The sequence below is a fragment of the Triticum urartu genome, chromosome 5A, assembly GCF_056163025.1.
Source record: "Triticum urartu cultivar PI428250 chromosome 5A, HENAU_Tu73, whole genome shotgun sequence".
Lineage (NCBI taxonomy): Eukaryota > Viridiplantae > Streptophyta > Magnoliopsida > Poales > Poaceae > Triticum > Triticum urartu.
Window position 1 is genome coordinate 555,857,279 of NC_141877.1, and position 12,346 is coordinate 555,869,624.

At 53.8% G+C, this 12,346-nt stretch overlaps 1 protein-coding gene across 1 annotated transcript; it reads right to left on the bottom strand.

Moving 5' to 3' along the window:
- Window positions 1–4,979: 4,979 nt before the first annotated feature.
- Window positions 4,980–7,266, bottom strand: LOC125505943 (protein IQ-DOMAIN 19). The gene is made up of 3 exons (XM_048670842.2): window positions 6,511–7,266; window positions 6,145–6,384; window positions 4,980–6,038 (listed from the first exon to the last, which is right to left on the bottom strand). The coding sequence occupies exons 1-3, from the start codon at window positions 6,949–6,951 to the stop codon at window positions 5,331–5,333; spliced, it is 1,389 nt and encodes a 462-aa protein (XP_048526799.1). The 5' UTR covers window positions 6,952–7,266; the 3' UTR covers window positions 4,980–5,330.
- Between the last annotated feature and the right edge of the window lie 5,080 nt (window positions 7,267–12,346).

Below are 12,346 nucleotides of genomic sequence, written 5' to 3' on the forward strand. Positions count from 1 at the left end.
TAAAACCTAGGCTTGGATGCCACTGTTGGGGAACGTAGTAATTTCAAAATTTTCCTACGCACACGTAAGATCATGGTGATGCATAGCAATGAGAGGGAAGAGTGTTGCCTACGTACCCTCGTAGAACGGAAGCGGAAGCGTTAGCACAACGCGGTTGATGTAGTCGTACTTCTTCACGGCCCGACCGATCAAGCACCGAAACTACGACACCTCCGAGTTCTAGCACACGTTCAGCTCGATGACGATCCCCGGACTCCGATCCAGCAAAGTGTCGGGGATGAGTTCCGTCAGCACGATGGCGTGGTGACGAGCTTGATGTTCTACCGTCGCAGGGCTTCGCCTAAGCACCGCTACAATATTATCGAGGATTATGGTGGAGGGGGGCACCGCACACGGCTAAGAGATCAATGATCAATTGTTGTGTCTGTGGGGTGACCCCTGCCCCCGTATATAAAGGAGTGGAGGAGGGGGGCCGGCCAAGGAGGGTGGCGCGCCCTAAGGGGCAGTCCAACTCCCACAGGGAGTAGGACTCCCCTTTTTCCTATTAGGAGTAGGAGAGGGAAGGAAGAGGAAGGAGGGAGGAAGGAAAGGGGGGCCAGCCCCCCTCCCAATTCGGATTGGGCTTGGGGGGGCGCGCCCCCTCCCTTGATCCTTTCCCCTCCTTTACACTAAGGCCCAATAAGGCCCATATACCTCCCGGGGGGGGGGGGGTCCGATAACCTCCCGGTGATCTGGTATTGTCCCAATCTCACCCGGAACCTTTCCGGTGTCCAAATATAGTCGTCCAATATATCGATCTTTATGTCTCGACCATTTCGAGACTCCTCGTCAAGTCCGTGATCACATCTGGGACTCCGAACAACCTTCGGTACATCAAAATATATAAACTCATAATGAAACTGTCATCGTAACGTTAAGCGTGCGGACCCTACGGGTTCGAGAACAATGTAGACATGACCGAGACACGTCTCCGGTCAATAACCAATAGCGGAACCTGGATGCTCATATTGGATCCTACATATTCTATGAAGATCTTTATCGGTCAGACCGCATAACAACATACATTTGTTCCCTTTGTCATCGGTATGTTACTTGCCCGAGATTCGATCGTCGGTATCTCAATACCTAGTTCAATCTCGTTGCCGGCAAGTCTCTTTACTCGTTCTATAATACATCATCTTGAAACTAACTTATTAGTTGCATTGCTTGCAAGGCTTAAGTGATGTGCATTGCCGAGAGGGCCCAGAGATACCTCTCCGACAATTGGAGTGACAAATCCTAATCTCGAAATACGCCAACCCAACATGTACCTTTGGAGACACCTGTAGAGCACCTTTATAATCACCCAGTTACGTTGTGACGTTTGGTAGCACACAAAGTGTTCCTCCGGTAAACAGGAGTTGCATAATCTCATAGTCATAGGAACATGTATAAGTCATGAAGAAAGCAATAGCAACATACTAAACAATCGGGTGCTAAGCTAATGGAATGGGTCATGTCAATCACATCATTCTCCTAATGGTGTGATCTCGTTAATCAAATGACAACTCATGTCTATGGTTAGGAAACATAATCATCTTCGATTAACGAGCTAGTCAAGTAGAGGCATACTAGTGACACTTTATTTGTCTATGTATTCACACATGTACTAAGTTTCCGGTTAATACAATTCTAGCATGAATAATAAACATTTATCATGATATAAGGAAATAAATAATAACTTTATTATTGCCTCTAGGGCATATTTCCTTCAGCCTATATACATGATCATACCTAGATATTCACATAACTATGCTCAATTCTGTCAATTGCTCAACAGTAATTTGTTCACCCACCGTAGAATACTTATGCTCTTGAGAGAAGCCACTAGTGAAACCTATGGCCTCCAGGTCTCTTTCTCATCATATCAATCTCCATCACTTTACTATTGCTTTGCTTTTACTTTATTTACTTTGCATCTCTATACCAAAAATACCAAAAAAAAATATTATTTATCATCTCTATCAGATCTCACTTTCCTAAGTGATCGTGAAGGGATTGAAAACCCCTAAGCGCGTTGGTTGCGCTGAGCTATTGTTTTTGTGTAGGTACGGGGGACTCGAGCGTAGCCTCCTACTGGATTGATACCTTGGTTCTCAAAAACTGAGGGAAATACTTACGCTACTTTGCTGCATCATCCCTTCCTCTTCGGGGAAATCCAACACAGTGCTCAAGAGGTAGCAACTCGCCATGCTCAGTAATAGCTAGTGGGGAGGGAACCACCTTACGATAGACTTGGGTGTTCTGTGGTCCTCCCTTGCGCTTGTTCTGAACCGGGGTTTTAGCTGGGGAAGTCACCTCCACCCCATCTTTCTGTGTCGCGTTCGACGTGCGAGATTCCTTTGTGCTATGTTGAGTATTGCTTCTCTCCTTCGTCGGATTATCTCCTGAGTTCCCTTTCCTACGATCCTCCGAGGCCCGCAGACTTGACTTGAACGCGAGGTCGCCGTTCTCATCCCTAGTCCCAGGATTAGGACAGAATAAATCTGAATGTCCCAAGCGGCCACACGAGAAACAAAAATGTGGGATTTGTTCATATTCAATGTCATACTGATCTGTACTTTTCCTCTTAGCCGATGTAATTAGGATCCATCTGCGGAGTGGTTTCTGGACTTCAATTGTGACGCGTGCTCGAAGAAACCTCCTACAGGATCAATCTGAACGATGGAGGCATGCTTGTCAACCTGCTTGGCGATCGCCAAGCCCCAAGAATTGTTCCTCAGATTATAGGGCAGATTTACTACCCTAATCCAGACCGGTAGTTTATCAAACTTGAGTTCGGATGGTTGCATGTGCTCCTCAAATTCCTCCAAGATCACTGCATGCTTGTTGATGTGCCATGGTGATCCTTCCCAGACTCGGTCACGATCACGCTTTGATTCAAACTCAGCAGCAAACATGTTTTGTCCCAAGGGCCACGAGGGTCTTCCGACGGTTCCTTCGTATTTTTATACCTTTATATATTGTAGCTTGGTGGCATCACACGTGAATTGTGCTAGTATCAAGTACTTGCCCTGTTTTGCTCAAACCAGGAAACCAGGAGCAGAGCAGAGTATGCACAGCTGCACATTGTTAGGAGTGCTACGATTCACTTTCGCAGTTAAGCATGGATGAACAAGTTAATTTTTTTTGAGAATCACCGGGGGAGGAGTCCCTCCACCTGAATATATTGCTCAAAGTGGCCATAATGCCAGGAGAGTGATCCAGTTTATAAGGAAAACCGGATTGAAAACCTTAACAAATTGACCCCGTTTATGAGGAAAACCGAGCCGAAAACCAGACAAGTAACGAGTGTTACAAGAAAAGGAGAGGAACAGGACGCCCAACATAAGGCAAGACCTAGCTAGCATACTAACAAGACCAGGTAGATGAGGGGTGCGTCGAGGGATCACAATACCAAGACTCTACAAACAACCTAACGCACCGCACCGGCGTGCGTATCAAACCCCACAGCACAACGGAGGAGCATCCACAATCAACGAGTGCCAAAGCTTAACACGAACTTTGACTGAGCGCTCCGCCACAGAAGTTCAAGACGATTAGCAAGTCGGGGAGGCGTCATTGCGTCGCCATTAAGCAAAGGTGAACCAAGACGAGACCAAGAGCCCGAGGCTCGCCTCAATAGAGCAGGGGCATGAGCATGCATAGAGCAGGCCAGAGACCACACGTAGGACAGCCCAAGAGAAACACCTGAAGAAGAACACACCACCCTCGGTCCTGAGCAGGCCGCACCACCACGACCAACCCATGGAGCATGCAAACAGGATCCAAAGTTCTTCCAGGCGACGCCCCAAAGAGGGAAGCGACGATGCCGGCGTTGTCGCCTGACCCAACTGGGTCTTAGGCTTTCGCCCGAAGAACTGGATCCAAGGGTGCGTGAAGGGTGGACTCCACGGCGGCGCCTCCAAGAAGGTGAAACGACGTCCACAGACGCCGACGCCGTCGGCCGGCAAGAGCACGGCAAGCTTTTGCCCGGAGCAACACCCACACCCACACCCCCACGCATAGCACCTCCGCTGACCCGCACACCTCCCACGAAACCATCGCGCCATGACCAAGCAGGAGCCACCACAATCCTCGCCGCCGGCTAGACGCCGACGAGCCGAACATGGCCGAAACAAGCCAAATCCAGCAACCCACTGTTGCTGCAACGCCACAGAAGAGCCCCGGGCAAGGAGGGAGGGCCACCACCTCACCCCAACTCGCCGGACGAGCTACCAGATCGGCAGCCGACTGGCCGAAGCCCTAGCCTAAACCACCACGGCACCTAGCTGGAGAAGACGCTGCAGGAGGCCTCCAGGACGCGCAACAGAGGAGCCGAGCCTCCCTCCACCGCCCGCGCCAGCCGCCGCCTGCGGATCCCAGATCGGATCGGGACCGAACAGGCCCGACGACTGTGACCTCACGCACAGCGACGGTGCGCCCACCACCGCGACCAGACGCCGCGACGCACGCCGAAGACCGCCTTCGCCGCGAGCAAGGACGCTGCCGCGGAGCCGAACGCCAGACAGCCGCCACCCGCACGCGAGATCCCCTCCTCCCGAGTGAGCAGCGGCCAGAGAGCACCCCGCCGCCGCCGGCTCCGCGCAAGCTTTACCTGCCGGAGGTCACCGACGACGGCGAGGGAGAGAGGGGCTGGTGAGGGGAGGCTGCGGGAGGAGTGGGGTCGCCGCCCGTGTCGCCCCGGGGAGGGAGCGGCGCGGGGGCTGAAGTGATGTTACCGCTTCAATGACCTCCCTGAACAAGTTATCAATTGTATCATCTCTACCGTAGAACCGATTAGAATTTAGAAGTAGAAAGCATCCCAAACATTGAGCAAGATACTACCGTATTCCGAAGAAACAGAAACTGAACCCGAGGGATACGTAGTACATTCAGCAGCCAGCGGCAACGAGACACTGGAACTTCTTCAGCCGTACTCTTAATCTCACTCTGCAATGTACGACTAGAACTTGATTGCTGACAGATTTGAAAGATCAAACAGTTGTACAATCCAAACACAAACGAGGTACCAACAAAAAAAAAAAGAGTCAAAAACACAACACTCTTATGCAATGTTCTTGGCACGCAGCACAAGCACAAAAATGTCATCAGGCCTTGCTAGAACGATCGACCACTAGCACACACTGAAAGTCTGAAACCTTCATGCTCAGCTTCTTCTACTGTCAACTAGCTAGAGTCACAGAAACTTCAGTGCCAACTTGTTTGTCCATACAGGCTACTGATCACTCACTAGCACTTCTTCTGCGGCTGCCTGATTCGATTCAGACATCTCGTGTGCCGTGCCGCCGTCACGCGACGCCGGTGCTGTTGGCGGCCGCCGACCAGCAGTACATGCTGGTGGCCGCGGTCCTCATGGTGCTGGTCGACCCGCACTCGCTGTCGTGGACGGACGCGCTCGACATGTCCAGCCTCACGCCCCACGGGCACGCCGCGCTCGCCTGCGACTGGCACCGCTGGACGCGCACGCCGCCCTTCGGGGACGCCAGCCCGCGCGCGGCGGCCTGCGCCGGCCCCTCCAGCGACGCCCTGCGCCGGCCCCCGCTGGCCTGCCTCTCCCACGGCGACGCCGCCTCGGGGGCCGACGACACCGACGCGCGCTGCCTGGGCGCGCTCTGCGACCGCGCCTTGGCGCGCGATGACTGCGTGTTCGCCATGTAGCTGGGGAACAGGAGCGGGTGGTCCGCGCCAGCGCCGGCGCCGGCGACGTGGCCCTGCTGCGGCTGCTTGCACGACGCGTCCGAGGCGTAGTAGTGGTGGTACGGGCTGGCCCGCGCGGTGCCGAAGGAGAAGTCCTCGTACCGCCCGCTGTAGGACCGCCCGCTCGCGTCCGTCAGCGCCGACGGCGTCGGCGACACCTTCTGGTACAGCTCCACCTTGGACGGCGTGCGGCAGAGCGGCGTGGCGTAGCAGCTGCTGCGCCGGGAGGTCCTCGGCGTGCAGTGCACGTCGCCCGCCCCGGTGTCCACCTCCACGATCTTGATGTTCTCCTCCGTCTCCTGCATTCCACAACGAAATTTAGTTCCAGACTTTTCGATGGTTCGGTCCGTGTGTCTCCATTATTATCCAGCCAAAGTTTAAGAGAGGCCCATCATTCGCACGCACCTGATGCTGCCGGAGCCGGGGATGGTGCGGCGAGCGGCGTGTGGGCGTCATCCGTGGCGTGCGGAGGGGCCTCTCGACGTCGTCGAGGAGGCGGAGGCGCGCCGTGCGTGCCCTGTCCTGGGCGGCGACGAGCGCTTGCATGCAGCGCAGCGTGTGGCTGGCCTGCCGCCGGACGAGGTGGCCGCGCACGAGCGCCTGCAGCTTCACCAGCCCCCTGAGCGCGCACAGCGCCTTCCTCGCCTGCGCGTCGATCCCGAGGAACGAACCAAGCAGCCTCTCATCAGATAAATAGAAAGAATGCAAATGTGCGATGACTTTCGCGCGGATCAAGAACCGGGGGATCGACGCGAACGCGGCGCGACTCACCAGGTAGGATCTGAAGACGGACTGAATCTTGATGGCCGCGGCCTCCTCAATGCCGATGACGGTGCGCTTCGACCCCGGCGCGGACGCGGCGTACCGGACGACGGCCGCGGCGGCCTGTTTGGCCGCCACCGCGGCCTCGGCTGCGGCCGCGGTAGCAATCGCCACCGCGATGGCGCTCTGGTCCGGGTCCAGCACCCGCGGCTCCAAGAACGCGGCATCCTTCCCCGGCCCGGCGCCCACCGCCGTCGCAGGCCGCCGGAAGCTCCACCTCCTCTTCTCCTTGGCCCCCGGAGTCGACGCCGGCGTCACCGACGCCTGCGAACTCCACGCCGGCACCCACCGCGGCGTCTCCTCGGGGCCGGTCTTGTGGTCCCCGGCGTCCTTGCCTCTGTCCTTCTTGCCCGGCAAGAAGCTTCGGAGCCACCTGCCCGCCTTGCCCATCCGCGCCGGCGGGTCAGAGCAAGCTCTGATCGGCCCCTGTCAAGCACTGCGCGACCTTGCCGACTGCGAGGGCCAGCACTCAGCAGTAGCATTGCCGCAGAAGCGACCTTCGATACGCTGATCGCTCTGCCATGTGCTCTCTCTCTCTCTCTCTCTCTCTCTGCTACGTGTGCCTTGCCTTGTGCGATCCACTGTGGGACGTGGTGGGCTGCACGGGAATATATTTAGGCGCGACGACGCCATGGCCATGTGCGGCGGGCGACGCGGTGCATGCTCTGGCTGGGCTGGGCGCGCACCTGTAATAAGTGCGAGCACGCAGGCACAGGCACGTACCGTTGCACTACGTACATGGCGCGTTTATTGTCCGGTCGTAGTACCGGCAGCGTCCGCGCGTAGCAGAATGGAATTTTTGGGGGTGCAGCTGGTCGGCCTAGGGCTAGCCCGCTGTAGCGTCCGGCCCTGTTTTGTGCTGGCGACGCGCGCTTCCCGCTCCCAGCGCTAGCACCAAGGGTTTGGGTTTTGGAGAGCCTGATGCTCTGCAATCATCATTCATCAATGTTGGTCCTGGCAAAGAAAATACTTTGCTTGCCCAACGTTTGAGATGAGCTGGCCTGGCGGGGTGAAAAGCTGACCTACGAGGATCGATCGTGGTAGTACTAACTTGTTCCCAAAGCGATGCTGCGTAACCTCGTGCCTTCAATCAGCGAGCTTTTCACGGAGCCATCCCAGCGTACATTGCAGTTTCACTCGATTGATAGCAAGAGCATCTGCAGCCGGACTGACAAATCCGGCACCCTATACGCCCGCGGACGCGTCCGAACACGTCCGCAGCAGCACCCACCGGCTCCTCATATATTGTGTTATACATTTACATATCTCAAATTTTGATTCTTAAATCCATGCAACCCATTCCGAACGAGCTGCGGCAAGTCACATACGTCGACCGCCGGCATCTGCGTCGGCAGAAGGCTCTCCGAAATGGCCTAGCCGGCCGTCGAATCTTCCTCTGTCCCAACAGGGTCGGACTGCGTAATTCGTGCCGGCGCTCGGATGGAAGGGGTGCGGGGGTCCGGGCGCGGCGGAGGAGAAAATGCTTCACCATGTCTGAACCTCCCTGCGCCCGCCGCCGCCTCCCTCTCTTGCTGTCGGCGTCACCGCAACTTCCGGGCCACGTTCTCCGCATTGCAAGACGGAGCCGACAAAAGGGACGCCAACGGACGAAGCGGACTGCGTCTCCGTCGCGGCGGTCGGGGATGAGCTGGACGACATCTCCGGTGATGGATCGGCTTAGGTGATGAGGATGGGAAGCAAGGGTGGAGGACGACGAGGGCGCGGAAAAGCTTGGAGGATGGCGGGAGGAGGAGGAAAAATTTGGTGCAATTGAAGGTGGGATCGTGCTGTCGGGTCCGGTGTGACGGGCGTGCCCGGACGCCCTCATATTCGCCCCATATTTGGCCTTGACATGAGGGGATGCCGGTCAAGCCGGATATTTGAGGCCCGTTTAAAAAGCTTGTCAGGGTCGAAAAATTGTGACCGGCTGTAGATGCTCTAAGCGATAGGGGATAATAATTGATGGTTTTATTTTTACAGAATCTTGGTTTACCGATGGAACTGGGTGGCACGATGATGATGATGCCAGACAGGTTTGACCGTGGTTAAAATAAGGTGTAGGCGGATCTGGGTCCTCGTCAGCGCTCCTGCATGTGGTGAGCAATGCAGATAGACGCAGCACTCCAGTTTCTTATCCCAAACTGCACATCTCTCATTTGAAAAATCAGAGGCAACTGGATTCTGGAGGCCACTCACACATGGCCCAGCTTATGTGCGTCGTCAAATGATCAGCTCCGCTCCTTTTTAACTAACCCAATCTAGGCTTTCTAGCGCATGATCCGATGACAACCACTGGCAGTGTACGGACGCACTGCTAGTTTACCATATCATGGGCGAGCCCTTTTAACCAGCTTCCCCAACTGTTACCGTGTGTTCCAGAGCTGTTGCGACGCAGTACCTACAGACGGACGGACGGACGGACAGACGGACCCTGGGGTTTCAAAACGAGATCGGACGGTCTCTTGTGCAGGGTGCAGTGAGCGGCGCGCGCGTATGGCTCGGGTGCTCGGCTCGCCTGTGCCTGTGGGGGCTGGACGGACATGATGGGTTAAATGTGCTAGCCTGGACAGGGCATCTCGTGCATGGTGGATGGGGGGACACGACCAGGGGACGTACCGGGACGAACAAATCCCATTCAATTCTACGTACGTACGCAGTCGATCTATCTATCTAGATATCTGGGGCCTCTCTCTCCCTCCCTCTAATCCAGTTCAAACGCCTGGATTCGAACCTTGCTCCGCCCAATTGCCGCCACGGGGAGAGCCATTCGGGTAGCTCGCGTGGCGTGGGGCTTGCTGTTGCTGGTTTTGGTTTTGAACACGTCTGGCTCTTCTCCACTAGGTATGTATACGTATGATGTATCCAAGCTTGAAATTCATTGCATGCCCTGGTGTTTGATTTGAATGTTACCTGCCTCGTCCGGTCCTCACTGCTGAGCTGTCAACTACTAGTATGATAGTACTATGATTAATACTACTTCAGAAAAGAAATGCTATGATAAATGATTGCAAATTGGATAGGCATCTTTCTGAAGTGGAGCTAGGATTAGGATGGATCTGTTCATCTGTATCTTATTGCAGAGACAAAAGAATCATGCTCATCGAACTGGGTGCAAACAGTGTAGGAGTATTAGCTAGACAGTACTAGATCAGAAGATATAGCAGAGCACGTGGTGTCTGGATCTGGACCATTACAAAACACACCGCCAATTAACTGCCTTATCATGGTTATCCACTAGGTTAGGAATTTTTCTGGGATTAAGTATCTACTGTAGCAGTGTGCATCCGGAATGAGCTGGGTTAGGTTTAAGTAACTAATCCCTGCGTGTATTCTCCATTAGACGACACCAAGTTAATGACTGGTGGTAAACTGAAGGGGTGGTGATTCCTTTCTTCTTCCTCCGTCGCAAGTGGATGCTTGGTACTTGACGTGCGAGGATGCTTGGTACGTACGTACTTGATGCGTGTGGATGATTGACGGACGCCTAGCGCTCCTACCACCTTTGCAAATAAGGGATTATGCACGCACACACGCACACAGATCATTTCCAGTAGGAGTGGATGAGATTAAAGCTGGTCTTTTTCCTTTCTTCTTTTGTGCGCTTTCAACCTTTACAGAAGGGCGGTCACATGGGATGCAGGATACGTGCATACCTTGCGGTTCAGGGTTTGGTTGGTCATCCCAACAAGAACTTTCCAAGAAAATCCACCGAGAAGGGCAAAAGGGGTGATGGTTTTATCCTCTGGCAGGGCACTGGACACGTACCCGCCAAGGAAAGTCTTCCTCCATCTTTTCCGGGTGCGCTGTGAGACGTTATCTCTCTCTTTGGACTTTTCTTTTCTTTCTCTTGTGCGCGGGTCCTGTGTTGTACTTGTACGTGACGCAGGCGAAGCCAGATTCCGGAGAGAAACGCTGGTCAAATTTGCCGCTTGAGGCCGGGAGAGGGACAACCATGCTAACCAACGTACTGGTGCACCGATGCTGCTGAGCACAGCCTCACTTGAGCCCATGGTCGTCGAGCCACGCCGGCGCCGCAGCATCAACATGCAAGCAATCTGACAACGCGCTCTGTTGAGAAAGGGTGTGATCTAGTGAAGGATTAGGGCATCTTCAATGCCGACCCATAAATTTTCTCCCGCATCCGACTACGATCAGAAGGGATCAGTGCAACGCTGCCCGCATATATTTCAACCCACATTTGAACTAAGCGGGCGAAATTTATGCAAACCGGTCAATATTCATCAAATTTCGGATAGAAAATAGCACAAATCATCCATACTTAGTGTCGTAGAAGTGTCACGGCAGATGTCCTTGTAGAAGGACTTAGTTGTGGAGCCATTACGACAAGGTTAGCTTAAAGGGGTTAAACGGGACAAAGGACACAGAGAGTTTATACTGGTTCGGCCCCTTCCGGTGAAGGTAAAGGCCTACTCCAGTTTGAGGTGGTATTGCTAGGGTTTCGATTACCAGGTAGCAAATACGCTTTGCCTGACTTTCGACTTGTTGTTTCTTGCCCTAAGACGCTGCAGGGTCGTCCCCTTATATACATGGGTTGACGCCCTGCGGCCTACAAAGTCCCGGCCGGCTCATACAAACGTGTCCGACTCGACAACTTATCTTACATGCCTTACAATACAAGTTTACATATACATGACGGTTTACACTTACGGGCCTTAAGCCACCCCTAGACTTGGGCCTTTTACCAAGCCTATCTATGAACCGCCATCTTAGTATATTCTTGGTCTTCATTTAGATGAACCGCCATAATGGATGACCCGGCCTCTCCTGGGCGGGTCATATCTGATAGTTATATTCCCAACATTAGGCCCCACGTTGTTTTAAACTTGTTCATGTCAATCTTCAACATTTAGAAAAAAATCCTTCTTCATCTTCCTGTGCCATGCTGTAACACGCCATGACATCGTCTCCGGAAATTGCGGTAACCCGCCGTGACGTCACCTATAATTAATACGACGCATGCCTCAAATAAATCTTTTTCTTAACTGACCCTTCCGAAAATCGAGGCGCTCACACCGTCACATATCCACCTTCAGAGACTTTGTCAAAGTCGGGTACTTGCCTGCAAAGAGTGTTATGCATTACCGCGCCCCTGAACCGGGCGAGGAAAGACCTCAGCCAAAGGATGGCGAAGCCATTGTATTCACTGATCACATGAACCGGGGCTTCTCACCGCCCAGCTCTAAATTTTTCTGAGATGTTCTGCACTTCTTCCAACTCCATCCTCAAGACATCGGACCCAACTCTGTGTCAAATATCTGTAACTTTCAAGTCTTCTGCGAAGTATACCTTCAAGAGGAGCCCATCATCGACCTATTTAGAGAATATTTTTATTTGAACCGCCAGAATGAGTTCACCAACGGGCCCAGCTTGGAACTTGGCGGAATCTGGATTCAACGCAGAAGAGACGCCATCTTCCCTTATGCACTCCTGCCGAGTCACCCAAAGGATTGGAATCAGACATGGTTTTACTGCAAAGATGCCTCTCCGGCTGACGAGAATCCACGGCCGGGTTACCGTGTCGAGCGCCTGGACTCAAAGCGCAATCTTCCTGAGAAACTTACCACCGCTAAACGGGCAAAACTTGCTCCTACCATTGCAAAGGTTACAGCTCTGCTAGGAAACGGTTTAACTGGCGTTGACCTGGTCAGGTGCTGGGTTTCTTGGCGGATCATACCTTTGAGTCGCCGCTCCGGCTTAATGTGCACTTAAACTGGTGGTGTAAAGGATCCAGTGCGCCACAGCTCTGCACCATTAACTGACGAGG

Coding starts and splice junctions, on each gene's coding strand:
- LOC125505943 (XM_048670842.2), bottom strand. CDS start 6,951: ATGGGCAAGGCGGGCAGGTGGCTCCGAAGCTTCTTGCCGGGCAAGAAG. Junction 6,385..6,510: donor CCGTCTTCAGATCCTACCTG/GTGAGTCGCGCC, acceptor ATCGACGCGCAG/GCGAGGAAGGCGCTGTGCGC. Junction 6,039..6,144: donor CCCGGCTCCGGCAGCATCAG/GTGCGTGCGAAT, acceptor TGTGGAATGCAG/GAGACGGAGGAGAACATCAA.